We start from the raw sequence: 22355 nt of genomic DNA, 5'->3' as shown, positions 1-22355 counted from the left end.
ATCGTCTAGCATCAGGTCAAGTGACACAATAATAAACAAACCTGATCTAGCTATACTAAAAAAAGGGTTGTACGATCCTTTCCATAATGTGGTCAGACACTTATAATAACACTTTGAGCTGTCAGTGGCAAGAACAAGCACTTTTATTGAACGTATAATGACTATTATTACTACTGTACATTGGACCAGTTCCAAACCAATACCAAAGTTACCCTTTAAGTTTGTAGTGGCTATTATTTGCATTTAAAAATAAATGTCAAAGATTTAACCCATTTCACATGTTTGAATCATAAGGAACCGTCATAAATGTTCCGTATATATCTTCAAACTCCATGACACTGGACATAGATTGTAGTAAATGAACTATTCATGCAAAAACGTTGCAACAACAAACCGAAAGGCAGTTAGAAAGTCTCTGTGATTTCATAAAAAACTGAATAAACATGTCGGTATTAAAATGACTGTATATAGAAGCGTGAATGAGAGGGGGGGGGAAATGTTTCCATACGCCATGGTTGAGAGCAGTGTTTCTCCAGGTGTCTGAGTTGGCCCTCGGTCAGTCAGCCAGGTCTTCAGTCTTGAGCTGTTTTCGGTTTAAGGGGGGGGGGGGGGGCAGTTTGTAAGCTGAACCCTCTCGACCTTCACACATTTACCTCGTCTTCGCCCCCATCACTCCACCATCACCATAGTTCCCTGTGTCTGAACTGAAATTGCGCTTGAGGATTATGCAGTGATGATGAGATTCTAATTGTCTTTGTGCGTGCAGCGTCTGTTTTTAACCTTGTTTATCTTCTGGAGAGGAGTCTGTAGAGCTGAAAGATTGTATATATGTCTTTCTGACATGATTCATTGAGACACAATGTTGGACTCTCTGCTTCCCCGGACTTTACACACGCGCAGACAATGTGTTGAGCCTTGAATTACCACTCATCTCCGTGCGGTCTGTGGCAAAAGCTGGGCGGTGCACTAGCCTCATCCTCAAGTCCTTTTATTACTTCAAAAACACACTTTCAGTCTCCTAGAATCCGGTTGTTTCTCGCTCTGTGTGTTCATTTTGCAGAACAATCTGATAAATACCCAAAACAACTCGAAAACAGACCTGCTGTGGTAGCTTCTGGGAGACTGACGTGTACCCTATGATACCAAGACACTTGTATAACACTGTTTAAAGCTTCTATTGTTTGAATCCTGCACTGCCAATTCCTCCAAAGCACCCATGCTTCCTCCTCTTCCTTTTTTCTTTCTAACCGTCCTTTGATTTGATTGTCAACCTTTATAAATCCTCCCTCCACACCCTGTGCTTGAAGGTGAGGCTAGTGCCGGTCGACTTGAGGACCCTCAGTTCGCAAGCGTCCTATCAACAGTCGGTTGCGCTGTACGCCCGCTACCAGATGGCCATTCATGGTGATGACCTCAGCGCATGTAGTGAAAGCGAGGTACTGCATGATTATTATTCTGCACCTACTGGTACGGTAGGGCACTGCTGCACACGCTTGTTTCAGCATCTTGTGCTGCTGTCTTGTTGTTTGTCGATTTTTTTTATTAGTTCTCGATATTTTTGACTGTTCTCTTTTTTTCAATATATTCTAGGATGTTCAACATTACAATGAATATCCTTATTGGAAAACTGTTTTAAAAATGGATGGATTCATCGATAATGAAAGTAAATCATAGTTTGGAAGCTAAATAATTATTTTAATTGATGATGAAGGCCTATCAACAACTATTTCTCCCAGTCCTTTACATGAGCAGTGTGCATTCACTTGGGAGAATTGCTAGCATTCATGGTCGCACGATTAATAATTTTGTCGATTAAAACTTTGTTTTGCACATGAAGGGGAAAGCTGTAACTTGAGACTCTACAAAGGAAAGAGAGACAAGTTCAAGCTTCAGTGTTTGCTTGCAGTGAAAGAGAAGTATTGTCCAGTAATGAATGGAAATGGGAGACAGTAACCAGGTATAGATTAATAGTTTAAAAATGAATTTTAATGCACAGTTAATTGCACTATAAAACACCTCCATTCCTCCACTTTTACATGTTAAAAGAGAAGAAAATAAAGTCTAGTCAGGATGCAGAGGTGCTGGACAATCTCACTATCCTGACAGGGCCTTTTGTCCCTCAGGGCTGGAAAAACAACCTCCTCCTCCACCCTCCTGCCAGCAGGCCTCCGTAAATTACTGAGTTCTCCAGCTTGTAAAAGTAAGGTAATTAATAAATAATAAAAGCTGTCGGATTGGGCAGACCGTGGCAGATTCTTTCCTAATGCCATAATAACACCAGCTCTATTAAAGGGAACGTGTGTGTTTGTGTGCGCTTTGGCTCCGGTTTATAACTGTACCGGGATCAGATGGGTTCAAGAACTAGCAGAATAATTTAAAAAATAAATTAAAAAATCCAAAGGTGTGAGGCTCCGTAAACAAATCGGCTGTCTGTTGGGTTTACCAGATCATAAAGATTTTTCTTTTTAATGATTGACTTTCCAGGTTGGATACTGACTGAATGTAGTGTTAAGCACAGAGTGAAATACGGTTGGGTTCATTACGTTTAAAGGCCTTTCATTGTAATTCAACTTGGCAGCCCCAACATAGGGAATTGTATAACAAATGCTTGAATATTTTTTATTCGGACGCTTTTATTAAGATGATGGTGTGTACAATTCATAAGCCATAGTGACGCCTGGTGATAAGCTTAGGGATTTGGTCACAATTGGACAGCTCTCAGTACGTCCGTTCACACCTGGCAATATAACGCATCTCCACAGGGTGACCTGCTGTGATTGGATCTAACTACCCCATGCTATATGTCAATAAACACATACTTCATTTTCTTTAACAAAGACTAAACGCTTTGTTTTTAACCGTTGTAAGGCAGCAATTAAAGAAGAATCAAATCAAAACAGACTGGGTGTATTGCCTGCAATATTCCACAAAAACAAAATAGTCAAATGTGTTTTACGCACTCATAATAAATCTCAATGGGTTTTCCGAAATTCCTCATAGACAAAACCAGTGATTTGAAAACCAACTGAAGAGGAAAATAAGGAGGATCAGCTTTTAAATTATGAAAAAAAAGTGGTTAAATGCGTTCCAAACCACATGGGCAAGAGGTTTGAGCAATCAAATTACAAAATGTGTGAATGGTCGTTTAAACATGTAATTAGCGCTGTCCACTTCCCACCGCCCAAGATGTATATTAAAGCCAAGTGTAAACAGGGTTATACATTCACACATTTTCTGTGCTACATAGCAATATTCTACGTTTTTTACACTATTTATATTTTGACAGACAAAGAGACGAGTCCACAACGCTCCAGCCTCCTTGGATTGGCAGCTTTGAATAATGGCTGCTGTTGTGTCATTAATGCCAGAATTGGCGATGCCATGCTTACCCTTCATTGGATTTGTCTCATTCCTCTGAGGTTTATTTGTTTGTAGTCATCTCTAATTGTTCCAATTTAAGTTAATCTAACTTCATTATAGGCAACTTCCCTAAGTTGGACTCACTGTGACAACCTCTCCTGAGCCCACAGTACTAAACACTACCTGATTTTTATTTTGTTCCACGTCAAGCTTCTGGTTATCTCTCAGTTGTTTTCCCAGAAGCTCAGAGCTCCCCTATTGTCCTGTAGCCCTATAAAGAAATGAGAAACACATTGTTGATGTGGTGATGGCACATGTTGGTGCCATGCCATTCTATGCTGCTGCTGCTACCGAGAAGTTGAGTCATTTAGGATCTGTGAGGTATTTATTAATCCATTAAAGTATTACCTAGGGGCAGAGTGTGGAATACCGCCATCCTGCTCAGAGCCAGGCGATAGCAGAGATTGTGTGTGTGTGTGTGCGCGTGTGTGTGTGTGTGGTGTGTGTGTGTGTGCGCGCGCGTGTGTGCAAGTTCAATTACCCTGCCAAAATCGTACTACTATTAGATAGTACAATGTCTAGAGGGGAATGGCTTTGTTTGTTTAAGGATGTAAGCATTTCCTGTCAGTACCATGACTGAAAGGAGCCAGACATTATTTCTTCCACATCCAATCATGGTTTTCCTGACAGAGTTGCAGCACAATTATTTAGACATAACACGTGCACACACACACACGCACGCACCGCAACGCACGCACGCACGCACGCACACACACACACGCGCACACTCACACTTACTGGTCTTAACTGTTTTGCTGAGCCGTGACTCTGAGTTCCTGCACATGTGGCATTCATTTTGAAGAAAACAAATCCTGTTAAATCTGTATTTACTCTTCTTGAAGGCCAGGACCTTAACCAAGAAATGCGAAAAGAAAAAAAAAGTATATGGAAAAATCTGCTAAATGGCAACAAATTAACTTGAAAAAAGGAATGAAGAAAATAGCTTTTGGCTCAGATTGGTTCATAAACTAATTGCAACATAAATATGTACAATACAAAAGATGTCTTATATCAGAGCACATAGCATTTTGTCTATTAATCTGTGATTTGCAGCTAGGTTCCTGGAGCTTCTCTGCTGCACGTTTAACTAAACCATTATCTAGTCAGCAAATGTTTGGCTAGGACAGAGAAAGACTTTTTTTTTTAAAGTGAAGAGTTCATACAGTAACAGTAAAATGTTGCTAAAATAAGTACAGCAAATTGAGCGAGTAAGGAGCACAATGACTAGAGGTCTAAGTAGCAATTAGTCTTAAGCAGATGTGTGTGTCTAATGTAACTGTATGTGTGTGATGGAAGACGCGATAGCTCGTGTGTGTGTGTGTGTGCGTGCGTGCTTTCAAAACGGCTGCTTGCCCTTCTAATGGTACACAGATGAGTGTTTACTATAGGAAAGGGAGAGTTAGAGAGGAAGTGATGGACTCCATGTGTTGCACATGAGAACGTTCCAGAGGGCAACATGGACACGGCTCTGTTTACTGGCATGTGTGTTGTTGTACTAGAGATACAGAGAGGAAGCTGGGATTGTATTCACATGTTTGTACCCTTGCTGCCTTCATGCCCGAGTGACTGCGCTTACACATTAGACTGACTATCTCCTGCCCGGTCTGTGTGTGTTAATTACTTTTGGCTTTTTGATTGTTTACGTGTCCGTGTCAGCCTGGTGGTCTGAGTGTCAGTGGCTAGAGAGGAGTCAGTCCTGCCAGGCTCCAGGAGAGCGGCCTCACCCAGCCAATTAACTTTACACAGCAGTGGAAAGCTGCTCCTCGGCTCCTTGGTTTGATTCCCCACATCCAAGAATGCATTTGCATTCATTAACGGGCTCTAATGTGAAAGAGTTCTCACTTTCCATTGGCTAATCGAATAACATTTTAATACAAGGTCAATTGGAGATTCACACATCAGCCAGTGTCGTAGCATGGCCTCTATAAATGATGTCATGTAATAACTGCAGCTGTTATTTCGTAAACCATCTAGTTTTATTTGTAAGGTTCAAACCAAACTAAAGTTTCATTTGTGCCCTTAGGCAATATTGCGCAAATTGGGAGTCTTTGCTGTTGGTCATTTGTTCAATTGGCAATGCAGTAGTCAAGTTAGGAGAGGAAAAGTACACTTCTTTACTGGCTTGGACACACAGGTGGGGAACATGATAAGCATTGTTTTGCACGAGAAAGATCATTATCAACAGAACAGATGTAGTTTCTACAGTCTTTCCACATTGAACATTGAAAGTCAGTACAGCAGAAAGTCCCACATCATCATCAGTTACAGACTGAAGACCCACCTGTTCTGACTGCACCTTAGCTAATAAAACAATACAAAATACCCTTCTAATATCTGTTTGTAGGTTTCTTCATTTTAAGCCAATCCAATGTACAGTAACCATTCTTAAATTGGTTGGCTAATTGAAAGCTAATTTAGTTTTTTAGGTTTGCATATTCCTCGTTGATTGCACTTGGAAGTGGTATCTAAAACGAATGCAATTGTAATTTAAATGTGTAGAAAATGCTGTTTAGCAGTATAGAATTAGAATTCATTTAAATAAAATAATGTTAGCTCTTTACATTTGAGCTCGTTTATAACATTGAAATAGTAGTAGTTTGATAATAACAAGGTAAATATTTAAGTACAACAATGATTTACAAGATTAATAACAAGGGAGTAGCCTGGTGTTAAGTATGGATTTATCTGGTTGTTATAAGAGTGAAATGTATTCAACAGAATTATTTGGATGCCAAAAATAAAGGGTAATAATACAAAACTATTTTAATGACAGCAAAAATTAATACTATTTAGTAAGAGTGTATTTTGGTCACAATTTGGTAACTTGCTATCAAAAAACTGGTTTAATATTGTGCATATGGTACATACATTATTGGGGTAATAATCTGATAATAATGAGGCAAAAATAGGTTGACGTTTTCACAATATAAAAGGTTACTATTAGGGCACACTTATACATTAAAAATCCAAAGAGTAAATAAACATTGGAAACCCAAATTAGGAATATATTTGCATATTTTGGCTTTCCTGATATTGGGCTTATATTACCGAAATTACGTAAATCATAAATAGGACGATTTTACCCGGTTATTACTTTGGTAATTGCATGTTTTCCTTTACTTGTCCCTATTTCATATTAAAATATGACTCCACTATTACCATGTTATTAAGTAGCATTTGTAGAGTTGCCATTTACTGCTACTTAAAGTTCTCTTGGCTCAATGGGGGTTGCAGTAATTTCAAGTGAATACTTTGCAAGTGCACATGGCCCTTATGGCCTAGAGCAGCAGAATGTAAAGTACAAATTACATTTTATTACATATTGTTGTATTTGAGCCATTCTGTCTATCCCCCCTCCTCTCCGGTGTGAGGTTTAGTCTGGTAAAAGCAGAACTGTGCGTTGCATCTTGCTGAAGTATTCAGCTCTGCAGGGTGCACAGTTTGTGAGTCTTTTATAGCTCACAACAACAGCTCTCAGCAAGAAGTGCATTTTTCAGTTATGTGTTTGTTCAGTTCTGTACACTAGCTGTCTTCCTTCTCGAGCCTCATGTCTAATAGATTTACTTATTTTCCTGACTGGTGCTTCACTAATAATTTGTGAATTTAGTCATTTTTATGACAAGAATCCAACTCAAGTGGGCGAGTTTGAAGGGAGCAAAACAGTTTGCTTCAGGCAGAGGTAAAATAGAAATGACAGATGACAGTTCATCATTTGTTAGCCCTGCTCTGCCAAATGTCCCCCGTGTTAGAGAACACCGCGTTGGTGTCATCAGCACACACGTCAGCTGTGGCAGGCACACAGAGAACCACACTCTTTTTTTGGATGAGTGCAGGATACTGGCAGGACTTTGAGTTGCACTTAAGCTATGACTGTCCCACCCCAATGAACCCGGCTTTCAGCAGGCTGTGCTATTACTAGCTTTACTACTGTCTTCATAGAAACAAACAAAAGAAAAGGTGGTTGTGGGTTTTCCAGTTACTCGTTTAACTTATTAGTTTTGATAAGAATGGGAGACATATTTTCTGTCCCAGTATTGGGCTGTACAGAGCGGCTGTGTGTACAGAATTATGATGAATCCATTTATTGACCAAGACCTATGTGAGGGAATAGTCTTAGGTCATGAAGGGCAGAGACGCTTGTTAGACAACCGAACATCTGTCAGTCGAAACATCTGGTTGATGCGGTTGAATGCTCGTAAGCATTGTGTTTCTACGTTGTAGATGACCAGGAGACAGTTGGTGGGTCTTCCAGCTCAAGTGGTTTACACTGAAATCTGTTCGACAATCTGCTTATTATGCTAATTAGCATATGTTGCTAACGGCGTACAGCTAAAAACGTTTCTGAGTGGAACTTGTGGTTTTGAAATTTGTTCCACATTATGTGCATCTACATACTGTGTATTCTGTGTGTGGCTAAATGCCTCCTGTCCCGTGACTTTTTGATAACCTAAAATCAGTACCAGCCCTTAACATAACTCATACCCTCTTGTTTATTTAGTTATTCTGAAACCTCTCCCATCCTACGTTTATGATACTTGCTATTCTAGACTCCTGTCCTGCTCACCAGAGAGAGGAACAAAAAGGTTGAACATCTCCTGCAAATGAAAGACACAGTTGTGAAACATTTTTCCTATGAAATATGAACTTGAAACTGTGTTGCGGTGCATGAGGGCGAGATAGAGCGAATAAACCAAAAGCTATCCGTCACTGCTCCACTGTGGCCGAGCTGGTTCTCATTATGCGTCGATTTTGGCCCTAAACATGGAGGTATGCTCGTTTGTCTTGCAGTACTGCTTGTCTGTAAACACACTGCTCTTAACCTTGGCGGTAAAAAAGGAGGAGGAAATAGTAGAGAGAATGGAAGAAAGATTTAAAGTTTCTAAAGTCCCCCAAGTAATTGATATCTCATGCACATTTTAAAGTGTGTTCTGGGGAATGCTATTTTGACGGCAGCCCTGATTATTTAAGTTTTCACTATGACCTCCCCGGACTGTGAGTTTCCCTTGATAGGCTAAATGTTTTCATTTGTGTAAATACAATTTTCCTTTTCATGTCCCTTTGTGAATGAGGGGGGGGGGGGGCTGCATATGATATGTGACACCTCGGTTAGGAGAAAAGAGGGAGACTATATACTAAACTATATAGGCGAACCAGGGAGACATGTATGGTTTTCATTTCTGCTTTTTCAAAAGAGTTGGTGACCCAGAATACTAACTGTTTTTCTCTCTGTTCCCCCCCCCCCCCCCCCACCCCTGCCTCCCTCCACAGTTCCGGAGATTTCTCTGTGATTCACCACTAGAGGTATGTATTTCCTTTGGCTTGTTGACAGTTTAATAAAACCACCTTTAAAATGTCTCCCTTCATCCATATGTGTTACCTGTAATGATTTAACAACACCCAAAATGTCCTCCCGGTGAAATTACTGTCATGGTGATGATGATAATGTTTGGAAAAATGTCCACTTTCAGTATTCAGTTCTCCATCAGACACGCTCAAAGGACACGAAGGTTCACTTAGTTCCTCTCCTCCAGCACATACCTACCCGACCACCTTTGCTCTCGCTCTTCAAGAGCCCTCCAGCTGGATTGAAGGGGGGTTAAGGGATTCAGGAAGAGGTTTTTGTTTCATATCAGAGGGGTTTTAATTTAGTCCTGTCCAAGAGAAAGGAGGTGTTTGAGGAAGAAAATAGAAAAATGTGGTGTCCAGATTGCGTTGTGAGCACCAGAGACTTTCCTCTGGCATTCACAGAATGGGACACACTACTGCTCTTCATATTATGTGTTGCAGATAACCGTTTGATGAGGCAGCTTTGTGGACTTCAATTAGGGACCTAACAGATGGTTACAAAAACAAGTTATTGTTTAGGCATCATGGGAAATGTCTATTGTCTCCTGGTGCATTTATACAATCTTGAATGAAATCCATTGGCTGATTGGATGCTTTTTTTTAGATGCTTAAAATATGATGGATATTGATGGAATTTGGAAAAGGATTCAGTGTTAAGCTATGGTATTCTCTATGATCGCTGAGTTGGATGTGGAAGCAGCAAGGCCTCACTGAACACATAGCAGTATACTAGAGTGTTATTTTATTTATTCAAAATTATTGTAATTAACAGAAAACACTACCATTTCCTTTACTTCTACGGTGGCTAAATGTGTTACACTAGCCCAAAACACTTCCATCAGGAGATTTGCTAAGTTAGCTAGCTACCAAATCTGCAATACTATCGGAAGGAATAATTTGATAACATTGTTTAAATAAGGCAATAAAAGTAATTTTCTTTATTAAACGCTGCGCGTTTCATCAAGTTGGTTCCTGTTTCCTAAGAGAGTTTAGAAAGGATGCATGTGTTTTGGCACATTTGTGCTTTTATATTATGATTGACATTTTCCTTTTGTTTTGGGCAGTTGTAGCGCCTGCACCTGTCATCCATTGTACTTTTCTCTTTATAAAATGTAGTATCTCTATTGAAATAACTATAACTCCATTTGGGTTATAGGATTTTCTCAATCTCTAACTCAAGCAAATGTATTGGAGAGAGACAAGCTCTGCCGCTGTGCTAGACATAAAAAAAACAGTGCATGTAAATTTGACAGGCACAGACGTTGCTATATATTTTTAGATCAATGGCCATTCAAGCTACAGATCGACAGAATAAGGATTGATCGAAGTAAATCCCTTCTTAGCATGCCTTTTTTGAGCTGCAGCCTTCAGAAACATCATAGGACCTGTTGGGTCACCCTTAATTAGACCCAGGATGGGCACTTATACCAGCCACTTTAATAGGACTGAGGGCGAGGAGCACACACAAACTGACTGACACACAGACACACAATAACAGTCACTCGGTGTTGCCCTGTGGGCCCCCTCAGGTCTCCACTAATGAACATCATTAGTGTTTATAGGAAACAAGCTTTTATCACCTCGTCAAGGCTGGCGGCCTGGCACTCTGAATTACACACTTCTGCACACACACACACACACACACACACACACACACACACACACACACACACACACACACACACACACACACACACACACACACACACACACACACACACACACACACACACACACACACACACACACCACACACACACACACACACAATCACTGTGGCACACTGCCTCACATATCTTCCTTCGCCGTCCCTTCCTCTTCTTCATTAGTTTGGCATCCTCTCATCCGAAGTGTTTTTATTCCTTTCTCTGATCTTCCTCTCTGTCTTCTCCTGTCTCTCTCCAAACACTCTTCTTTTCAGAGTGATTATGTGTGGCTTTCTGCGCTACCTCTGCGTGTCGGCCTCATCTGTCTCCAATCAGAACGCTATTAAAATACACTCACACACTCAGCACATGGACCTTTATACTGTGTGGTTCAGCTCACATGTAATCCTCCATTTATACAAATGTATGCAAACGGCATAATTACAAATCCAACTTCAGCTAATTAGCATGCATGTTGTCTGACTTGTTTGTATGTTGCTATGTTTAATTTCCCATACAATTAAGAGATTTCATGTTGCAACTGAGGTAATTAACAGCCCTAATTGTTTTAATCCACACATGTAAACACATTTGTGCATTCTGATAAACAGTGGCTTGTATACATGCAAACATGATGAGCAGCAGTCATGCAGGTGTCTGTCCCTGCCTTAGTGAGGCCTCAGTGGCATGTGCTGGACAAACTTTTGCTTTTATAGGCTGTGTGGGGGATCGTGCTCTCATTCTGTTTCTATTTATTTTTCTTTACAGCCTCCTAATGTGCCTAACCAAGGGGCAAACACTCATTAACAGGGCTGTTGGCCAATTAGTCACTACCTTTTTTATGGCCACTGCTCTCAGTTTTTTCTCCCTCTGTCCTTCTGTGACTTGGTGTATCTTTCTTTCCCTGAGATGGGGAGAATGATGTAAAGAAATAGAGATATACATCACCAGGGAGAGAACCAGCTGACATACCATAATTGTGAACACACTGTACATGCCTCCCAAGCTAGAAATGTTTGGTTCTAAAAACATTCTGAGAATGTTACCATTCATTGTTCTAGGAATGTTTTCAGCTGGAAGTTTTATTTTGGTTCCCAGAATGTTCTTCTGAAAGGTAGGATAACGTTCTCTAAAAACATTCTTAAAATGTTTTGTGATGACCTTCAAATGTTTTTGATAACATTGTTCGAACATTATGCCCTACTATTCTTAACCTGTGGGGCACTGCAGGTTTTTTTTTCTTCACGAAACTGTGTCTCAGGGCTTCTTAACATTTAAAAACCTATTAATGCGTCATACCCACTTAACGGGAAGAAACTCAACTAACTGACGATACGAACCATTTTTACCGAAACAAAATAAGTCTCACAAGAAGCGTCTAAATGAGCCCTGAGTGTAAAAAATGCTAACACACTTAGCGCAGAACTTACGGTAGAAATACTTTATCACTTATCGGATCTGCACAAACACAATATCAGATTTAAAGCTGAGATTCCACAGATTCTAAAAGTATTAGTATCATCACTGTGCGATCAAAACGGCAGGGGAAGCAAACCCAGACATCACACCACGTAGCTTTACGGAGCAAAAACTGCAAATAGTCTTACCTTTGCTGTTGTTCTGATCAAAAGTTGTGTTCAATGGCATTACAATGATGAAAACGCTGCTGAAGGTTAATCCATAGGTTAATCCAATGTGTCTGTGTCACTTTGAAATGATTACTGATAATCCATAATCATATTTATGGAAAAAACTGGGTTTTCATGTATAGCTGCTATGATAGCTACGAGAGTGTATGACAGCTTCCGGTTTTTGGCATTCTGGCTGCGCATCACTCTATTCACAAATGGGTAATGTTCTAATGTTTAGATGGATTTTAGGAACTTCCCCTCGATTCTATTGGCTCTAACGGTTAAAAGGAGGTGTCAATCATCAAAATCGACCGATGGGTTCCAGAGATATGGAAAATGCACCCAAATGACCCCAGAAGTTTTTTTTCCCCCCTAAATCTCTCTAAAAAGGTCAAATTTCACTTGTTTTGCATCAATCTTGATACAGGGTACTTATATGTTATAGTTTGGATTCCTAAAGCTTTTAGTCTACTGTCCCTTCATTCAAGGGTGGTTTTCACTATAATTAATGTATTTCTTTTGGACGGACAGTACTATTTTTTTACTATGTTCAATCTGAATTTACTTTAAAATAAAAAAATTCTATATTGATTCTGACTTTTCTACATCCAACTCACAGGTGTATCATTGCTTTGAGAAAAAAGATGATTAATTTACCCCTTTTTAGAAGTGAAGATATAGTCATTTGTTCTGGGAATGTCATTTTCGAGCCTGAGACCTGAAAAACAGGCTCAGGGCTTAACAGGTTAACGTGTTTTCAGCTGCAAGTGTTTTTGTTGTTCCCAGAATGTTTTCAGCTGCAAGTTAGATGTTTTTATGTTGCCAGAATGTTATTATTTTAGAGTAGGATAACGTGCTTTATGATTTATCAGAAGTCTAGTACAGTACTAGCAGCTAGTACAAGTCACTGTTGGTGTCACATGTACTGGAGGGGACCCAGAATTAGACTCGGAATCAGCTGGTGAGCGTAACATTTGTTTATTAGAGAAGGGGAGCTGGGAGTGGAGGTTGGTTATGGCGGCAGTGGGAAACAGTTGTTCCAGGGTGGAGAGGCATGGCTGGTCTTGGGAGTGTGGAAGGCCTTGGATTCCTCCTGGGAGAGACACAAAAATGAGTGTGGCAAAAGTAGGCAAAGTTGTCAAAGAAATCTGCTGGCAAAAAGCTAGAGCGGCACGCAACAAACTGTTGAGAGAGAGAGCGAGAGAGCGAGAGCGAGAGAGCAAGAGCGAGAGAGCGAGAGAGCGAGAGAGAGAGAGAGAGAGAGAATACATTTATTTGTTTTTATAAGTCCTATTCATTGTCTCAATGCGCTCATACGGCCATTATGCAAATGCTCCAACTGAATTACGTGCTTTTTAGTTTTTTTTAGAACGAAAATGTGTTGACATCAGATTTTTTAAAGCATCCTTTTCAAACAAATGCAACAACTTGTGTTTTATGACAACTTCTGCTCAATTCTGTTTGTTGTAAAGCACTTTGGCACAAACCTGGTTTGTTTTTTAAAGCGCTCTACAAATAAATCTGACGATGACCATGTTAATATTTCACATCACAGGAACGTTTTATAAAAAAATAATAACCTCCTGAAAACTTATAAAAAAACGTTCTGTCATCTCAGGCCTCAATAACATCCTGAACACATTTTCTGAATGTTGCTTTGAAAATGTTCCTCTTTTGTTATCATGTAACATTGAGGTAATGTTTTATAAAGAACATCTGTAATGTGTTACCGCAACAACGTTCCACCTTTTGTTAACATATCACATTAAAGGAACGTTTTATATAAATCTTTCTGTCATCTCAGTCCTCAATAACATCACCAAAACATCCTCTGAATGTTGCAGTTAAAACGTTATGTCTTAGTTAATCTTAAACCTTATAGGAACATTATTTAAAATGATAAACATCCCCAAAAGATTCTTTGAACATCAGAGTAAAACGTTTTATTTAAAACATTATCAGAACCTGTAGGTAACATTAGCCAAAGTTGTGAGAATGTTCCCTGCTAGCTGGGTCAGCTGTAAGCTGAAAACAGAAAAGTCAACCAGCTGTAGCTCTAGTTAAACAACAGGACAGCTCTGTCAGGGACTTAAGTGCTAAAACAAATGTGCATATATGTGCATTCTGACATGCATATGATAGTGTTGCTCATATGCTACACCTGCAGCCTTTCATACCGGGTCCTGTGTTCATTTGCTGTTGTGAGTGCATGACATTTGTGAGTGAAAGAAGGAGAGACTTTGAAATATGTGAGTTCAACATCTGTTGTAAGTCAGTGCCAGAATCACTGGAGCGTCTTTGCTTCTGTACTGTAGCACTAACAACCTTGATGCTGCACAAAGTTGTTTTTATGCTGAAAAAACAAGTAACACTGTAAACCCTTATTTTCTACTGATATATATATATTTGTTAGTTAGTCACAACAAAGCAAGTATGGACAAATGACAAAATGTGGCCCTCAACAAACTAGATAAGGTTTGTTTTTAGCCTAGTTGATGTTTTTGGAAAGTCCTTTTGCTTCTGAAGCAATTTTTGATCTCTTGCAGCCCGATTGGCCGGTTAAAAGGAGTGAGAAGTCAGCAGTTAATAATTGTATAAAACACTCAATAAAATAGGATTTTCAAAATGGATGATTCACCCAATATGCACATAAAATATTAGAATGATGTGTCCAATTGGATGCGAGTTGAGCTGCAGACAGATACACACACACACACAAACTAATTCTCCCCACATGGTTGAGCCTGGTGGAAATAATAATACAAGAAAAAGTACAAATAAATATGATAAATAAAAACACATGAGGATCAATACAGCGAGCAACATTTCCTGAAAACAAGTAAGTCATTGTAAATGAAACCAGTCTCATACCAAATACCTTATGACTATTGTTGTGAGGAGATGGAATAAACCCAAAGCCATATTCAAAAATCTATTCTTCAACTAATATCTGCCACATCTTCTTAGCACAAGCCAAGTCTTTCTCCAATCTGCTCTTGGAAAACCATTTTTAAACAACCGCTTTGGTCACACATTTTTTTTATCTGAAGTTGAAGCTTTTTAACTCGTATTTGTATCTTTTCATGTGGCCCTGAGGACATTTGTGTCTACTCACATCTTTGCATTGAATATAACGGCATACAAAAAAAATCACTTGGCATTTGCCTGAACTCACCTTAATAGCAATATTGAGGTAGAATTTGCTAAAATAAGTAAATCAACACATTCTATCTACTTTGAACAGTCCAAGAAAAGTTTCAGTATTGCATACTAGGTTACAGATTCTGAAGATTTTAAATGTTGGAAACCAAACATGCAGTACACCACCTCCCCACTATGTCCAGACGTGCACCCTGCCCACACCGCCCTGTATTTGAGGCCATATGAGAGCGATTTGGGGCTGCAGGGGAAGCTCTGAGGTGGTTTAAAGTGTTCCAGAGAATGTTTAGATTGTTGTCACAGTGGCAAGGACACAACCATTAAGCTGTCGTCTGAGTTGACGCACAGGTCAGTCAGGCAGAATCGGCCTTGAACGGGGGAACAAACAAGCAAACCCAGACAGACGTTACTTATATCGCACACAGGCATTTACATTTATATAACTGTGCCCAAGCATGTATACTGGAGGTGGGTTAAAGTGAAAATATCTCCCTCTTTCACTCTGATCCCCTCACGCTCTTTCCCTTTTACTTACAACTTCTAAACTGACAGAGGGGCCTCTGACAAAGCCTCCAGTGTTTCTAGGGGAACCGGTGCCAAGAAATAACAGGCTGTCTGCTTTAACAGACAGACAGTTCCCTCAATACACACACACGCACGCACGCACACACGCACACACACAGCCTAATAGAGTGCAGTGCTTGCTCCAGATGTGATGCCTGTCACCCTTCAACACCCCTAGCTGTCCTCTTACTAACTTTGATTTTTTTTTGCCTCAATTCACATCATCTTTATCTTATAATATATCATATCTCCTCTGATGTGGATCAGCATTTAGACAATGTAATCATCCCCTCCCACTCAACTTCCCATACACAGAAGTAATGGACTGGTATATATTGTGTCTGACAGGTAATCAGAATTGAGTGTTCATGGGGCCAGATATCATTATATATTTTTTACTAACAGCTCTGCTCAAAGCTACTAGATGTTAATGGCCAATGTGGTTTTGTTTGCCGGATTGAAGACTGCATTTCCCATGAACACCCCTGCCTTGTGTTGTAAAGTAGCATTTTGTTTGGAAGCAAGTGGAAAAAGATACATTCGTTTTACTTTTTCATTTAAAAAAAAAAACCAAACTTAGCCAATGAATCAGCTAGCTTTCTTTTAAATGTATTTTATAAATACAATAGACATAATACATACCACTCAAGGAGGAAAAGGAACAATTATCGAACAGTTTTTAATATTTTCAAATCCCACATTGGTGGTGATTGGTTGAATGACCAATCAAAGTTGACTCGCCCCATGCTCCTTCTTGCTCTTTCAAATGTTTTCTTTTTTTTTTCTTTGCTAAATTTCCTCCAGCATCTGCCATAACCGCAATATCATTTAAAAAGTACTTCTTATTAACTGCCACACGTCCTACACGCTGACAAACTTTTCATGCAAGAATGTAAACATAGACTCTCCTTTCTGCCATAAATCCTTTGCTGGGAATTGGACCCAGTGATAGGCATTAAGAATAACTTTAGAAAATGTGCTTGCTGATGGACATATAGAAGCATCACTATTAAATTCAGACTGTTTCATAACCAGGCAAAAACTCCTTGTAGTGTTTTTTAAAAACCTTACATGGTACTAAAGAGGAATGTGGCAAAGAGTCTCCCTGTGGGTGAAGCTTATCCCTTTGGTGTGTGTGTGTGTGTGTGTGTGTGTGTGTGTGTGTGTGTGTGTGTGTGTGTGTGTGTGTGTGTATTGTTTTTATTTGGCCAGGTTTAATTTGGTCAGAGTTAAGGCCCAGTGGCGCGATGGATTAGCGTGCTAGCTCTCTGTGTTGTGATGACTAGCAGCGTCTGCACTACTTAACTGAGTCCAGATGAATGCTGGTAAAGGAGAAGGATCTTGTTACTATATCACTGAAGAAAGACACACACACACACAAACACACACACTCCACACAAAGCAATACCCTGGCTTACTTTGACTTTTAACCCTAACCCCAAGCCTCTCGTCTTAAGCCTCTGTGATAACAGCAGTAAAGTGACTCGATTGAAAAACCCAGCGTGTGGATTTGAGATGAGAAAACGCAACGTGTGTCAAACACTTAACGCTTTTATTAATGGTGGTAGACTCGAGCATGCGGGTGGACACCTACACCCACATTCTGTCATGCCACATGGAGAGAGCAGACACAGACATATAGGAGAAAGCTTGGCAACACTCAACCGCCGCCTGGTAAAATGGATTTTGCTCATGCAGGGTCTTTTATTAAAAAGTCCTCTCCTGGTGTGTTTCTATGGCCAGCACCCCCCCACTCCAACTCCACCCTGCTCCTGCTCTCACTCCACATTTGGGAGCCATTAGCAGGCTGAACGTGAGGCTACTGTACACCCCCACACATAATGTGTGAGGCCTGGCAGGGAAAAGCCTGGATTATGATACACTGCCATACAGGTAGTGTGTGTGTGTGTGTGTGTGTGTGTGTGTGTGTGTGTGTGTGTGTGTGTGTGTGTGTGTGTGTGTGTGTGTGTGTGTGTGTGTGTGTGTGTGTGTGTGTGTGTGTGTGTGTGTGTGTGTGTGTGTGTGTGTGTGTGTGTGTGTGTGTGTGTGTGTGTGTGTGTGTGTGTGTGTGTGTGTGTGTGTGTGTGTGTGTGTGTGTGTGTGTGTGTGTGTAAAAACAGTCCCATTAAATACCACATTCTCATTCCACTGTGATTTATATATTTGACATACAAACTATATGGCACACAAGAGTTTTACTATGGTTTTGACCAATGACCACGTTCCCTCTTGTGTTTTTCCTCTCGTTGCCTCTGCTCAGGCGGAACATTCTCCAGATGGGCCCGAGGAGGGCTACGGCTCCTTCCATCAGCAGTACTGGCTGGACGATCGCATCGTGGCGGTGGGGGTGATCGATATCCTGCCTACCTGTGTGTCCTCTGTCTACCTGTACTACCACCCAGACTTTGCCTCACTGTCTCTGGGCTCCTACTCTGCTCTCAGGTTGGTTTCACATGCTCCTCAGATCTCAGACACATTTCCCAAGTTAAGAAGCTTCCAACTTTAGTCAGTTTGAGTTTTGTTACCATGCTATCCAAGCGTGCTGGAACAGTTTGAAGCTTCATAGAAATGATTATGTCCCAAACGTGCTGCTGCACCAGTACATTCCCTAAAGCTTTTAAAATATTGCCCATCACTTTTTTGCAGATTTTTGTAAATTGATGTTGACAGCAAGCACCAACTGCAACCTATCCACTATTATAAATGACATGCGAGCAAAAAAATGCAATACTTGAATTTGTAAAGTCTATCTCAATCATCCCATCTACTTTCATCCACCAAGTCAAAATGTGTACTTGTTGCGACTTGAAAGGATCGTTCATGAGAATTTCTCCTGTCAAGAACACATTTTTTTCTATTTATCCAACAGCTCATGAATGCAGCATTTAGACACTCATCGTTAGTTTTCTATAGTTTTGAAAGTGTTCATATAGTACAGGTTCCAATGGCATGTCAGGACAATATTGTTGTTGCTCACTGGCACAAAGAGGATACTGTCATATTTTCTGATTATCGGCTATTGAACAAAATATCTAATCAGATATAGAGCATATTAAACACAACATAATCAGGACATCCCCACATTAGTTGTAAAATGATTAGTGTAATGATTTGATGTAGCTCACTTGAGGAGAGGAATGTCTCTGCTTTCTTTGCTATGCATTCCCTTCTTTGTTCTCCTTCATTCCTCCTCCCTTCTCATCCCCTCATATTTGCCCTCCCCTTAACCTGGTCTCTCCCTGACTCTTGATCTTTGGGTCTCCTCCCAAATCTCTATCTCTCCTTAGAACTGTATACTATAAGTGCCATAATACCGTAGGTTGGACAAAAGTACCTCTTTCTTCACACATGATTGGCCGAGGCACTGCTCCGTTTGTGGCTGACAACAGTTCCGCCTGCCAAGATGAAATAAGAGAACACACACGTACTCTACGCTACAGGTGCACATATCTGGCGTTTCCTGTAAAATGTAACCCAATAATGTGAGAAAGGCTTTTTTAAATATCTCTGCACAGATGTGGGAGACTGGGTGATCTCGGCTTTTAAAGTTGCCGTGTGCGAGTTGTGAGCGGTCATTTGTTTGTATAAAGTCAGCCCAGCAGTTCGGACAGACTCTCTGCTCACATAGAGGGAACACCCTGGTCATCATAAGCACACGGCTCCACATCTCTTTATTATTCCAAGAGTCTGAGTCCAAGAGTAACACAGAGGAGGAGGCCTTTGAGAAGGGAGCCAGCGGGACTAAAATCCTCCCGCCTGTTTACAGACACCAGAGCCCCGGGCCTTTGATCAGGTCTGGACCCTCCCTCGTCTGCTGGGCCTGGCCGACTCTGACCAAAACGTACTGTTCAGAATGCATGTGCGCACACACCTCCATGAAACGTGTACAAACATTCATTACATTAGATGCTGTTTATTCTCAGCAGCTAGCCCAACTGGATTGGAACCGGAGCTGTTCAACCGTGGACAAGTGCACTCCTTTAAAATAACAGCATTTAAACAAAGTCATGTAGATACACTGAACAAAAATATAAATGCAACACTTTTGTTTTTGCTCGCATTTTTCATGAGATGAGCTCAAAGATCTAAAACATTTTCTATATACACAAAATAACCATTTCTCTCAAATATTGTTCACAAATCTGAAAAAATCTGTGATAGTGAGCACTTCTCCTTTGCCGAGATAATCCATCCCACCTCACAGGTGTGGCATATCAAGATGCTGATTAGACAGCACGATTATTGCACAGGTGTGCCTTAGGCTAGCCACAAGAAAAGGCCACTCTGAAACGTGCAGTTTTGCTTTATTGGGGGGGTCTGGGGGGGTCCGAAAACCCTAGGGTTAAACCCTAACCCTAACGTGTCACCCATTGAGCATGTTTGGGATGCTCTGGATCGGCGTATACGACAGCGTGTTCCAGTTCCTGCCAATATCCAGCAACTTCGCACAGCCATTGAAGAGGAGTGGACCAACATTCCACAGGCCACAATCAACAACCTGATCAACTCTATGCGAAGGAGATGTGTTGCACTGCGTGAGGCAAATGGTGGTCACACCAGATACTGAATGGTTTTCGGACCCCCCCAGACCCTGAGGCTGTGCGAAGTTGCTTGGCAGGCATTTGATTTACCAGGGCGGGCCCACCCCGAAACTTTCTTTTCGCGGGAAATCTGATTTGTCAACGGGGGGGTGAGGGAGGCGTTCGTGAATTGTTGTTACGGAAACAGAGGGGTTTTAGGTTGCCATAAGGCTGTAGATGGTCTTATTATGCTATATCCATTGGTTGGTTTTGTGGCACATTTGTAACTCTGTGCCAACTTGGGCAAGCACGCAGGCAAACTTGAGGAGCGCACACAGGGTGGAGAGGTGGAATGAGGTTGAGCGAGAGAGAGAGAGCGTGTGCTGCGGTCTGCTTGCGCACAGAGCTGGAGTTTGTGAGAGAGCCGGCTTGAGAGTCAATTTCTCTTCAAAATATAATTGATTGCCAGCCTCCCTTGTCCCTGGCTGGCTTGCTAGCTCGTTGGTAACGTAACTGATTTCTTCTAATGTGTCTGCATCTGGCGCTGAGTTGCCATATTCCTTTCATGAACCACTTCCTGATATCCATTGTTGCAGATAAATATAAATAATAATAGCCAAACTAACCTAGCAAGAGTAAACTGACAGGCTGCTGTGCCGCATCTCACTCAAACACCCACATGACTCAACCCAGCGAAAAACCACTCGCGCGCGCAGCCTTTCATTCAGAATTTCATAGCAAAATAAAAAAATGATATTAAACTAATCTTTCAACATAGTTTAAAACAAAAATAAATATTAGGACAGAGCCCTACAAATAACAACCATAAACATAATAATAAAACAATTAAAATGTTGTATTCAGCCCTGATTAAAACAGCGGGCCCAAATCCTGGATGGACGGGCCCGGCCCCATGGGGGGCCCGTCCATGACGCCGGGCCTGCGCTGAAGTCCACCTCTGCCTATATGTTTTAAATAGGATTAAAAAGGATCCATATTTTCTTTCCGGTGAATTTTTATTTTCCCATACACAAGTTAGAATTTGATCGGCCAGAACATTTTCCCGATGGAAAAATTACCTAAGAAAGACTCATTTTCCCTCGCCTATCTTCCCACGTCACAAACACATGGGAGAAAAACATTTTGAGCTTCAGATTCAATTATTATTTTGCTCTTAGTGCCTCCATAGAAAGGTAAAAACAGGTAAAAGTTGTCTAATTTAAGTTTAACTTCAGTGGAACTGTGGTACCAGTCCTGATCTGAGAAAAACACTTTAAATGTGCATTATGTTGCACTTGTGATTAAATATTAATGTTACAAATGTACAAAAACAAGTAGAGCCTTGTGTGTATTTGACTCCTCACTACATCAGTATGTGTGTATACGTGTTATTCAGCCGTAGAAACAGGAGAGGGAGATATTGAGAAATGTCTTGCTGTCTTTCAGCCACAGGCCCAGAGGAATGGAGGAGGAGGAGAAGAAGTAAAGTGGCACATAATGAGGGGCCTGAGGGGCTGTGTGTAGGAAACACAGCTGGTGTCCAACCTCCATCACTTTCTTCAGGGCTGTCCTGATTATGTTGTTTTACCCCTGATCTTCATCAGAGTTCTTAAATATTCAGTAATTGCTGATACTGCATCCTATTTATTTTTTAATAGGTTTTTTCTTAAATAATGAAGTTGCAGAATGAGCATATAGGCTTCAATCAGTCTACATTAGAATAGATAAACTAGGGAGATTTTGGATAACTGAAAAGATCTGCATTACAACTTCCCATCAACATTTTGATTATCCCATAGTTGAGCATACTTTGAAAGAGAAGGAGGGACGTATAAGTTCAAATGTCCAGGTCAAACCACTTGTTTCAAAGTGTGTTACACCTGAAACATGTTTAGTTTGTGTTTGTTCTCAACTTTTTACTGATTCAGGACATCCCGAGTCTTTTTAAAAATGTATAAAGTTCATCAATAGACTGTGTGCCTTTTTAAAGGTCACATGTCATGGGCATTTCCACTGATCATAATTCCATTGTTGAGGTATATTAAAATAGAAAAATACTGTGCAATTTT

At 40.6% G+C, this 22355-nt stretch overlaps 1 protein-coding gene across 1 annotated transcript in view; it reads left to right on the top strand.

The window, feature by feature from the left end:
• ate1 (arginyltransferase 1) overlaps nucleotides 1-22355 on the top strand; it is a 78626-nt gene that overhangs the window by 12252 nt on the left and 44019 nt on the right. The window contains 2 exon segments of the mRNA XM_079688997.1: nucleotides 8689-8721; nucleotides 18027-18208. Coding sequence (XP_079545123.1) covers nucleotides 8689-8721; nucleotides 18027-18208 — 215 coding nt within the window.

This window comes from Notothenia rossii, assembly GCF_949606895.1.
Source record: "Notothenia rossii genome assembly, chromosome: 6".
Lineage (NCBI taxonomy): Eukaryota > Metazoa > Chordata > Actinopteri > Perciformes > Nototheniidae > Notothenia > Notothenia rossii.
The sequence above is the reverse complement of the archived record's forward strand: the minus strand, read 5'-3'. Positions and strand labels throughout refer to the sequence as shown.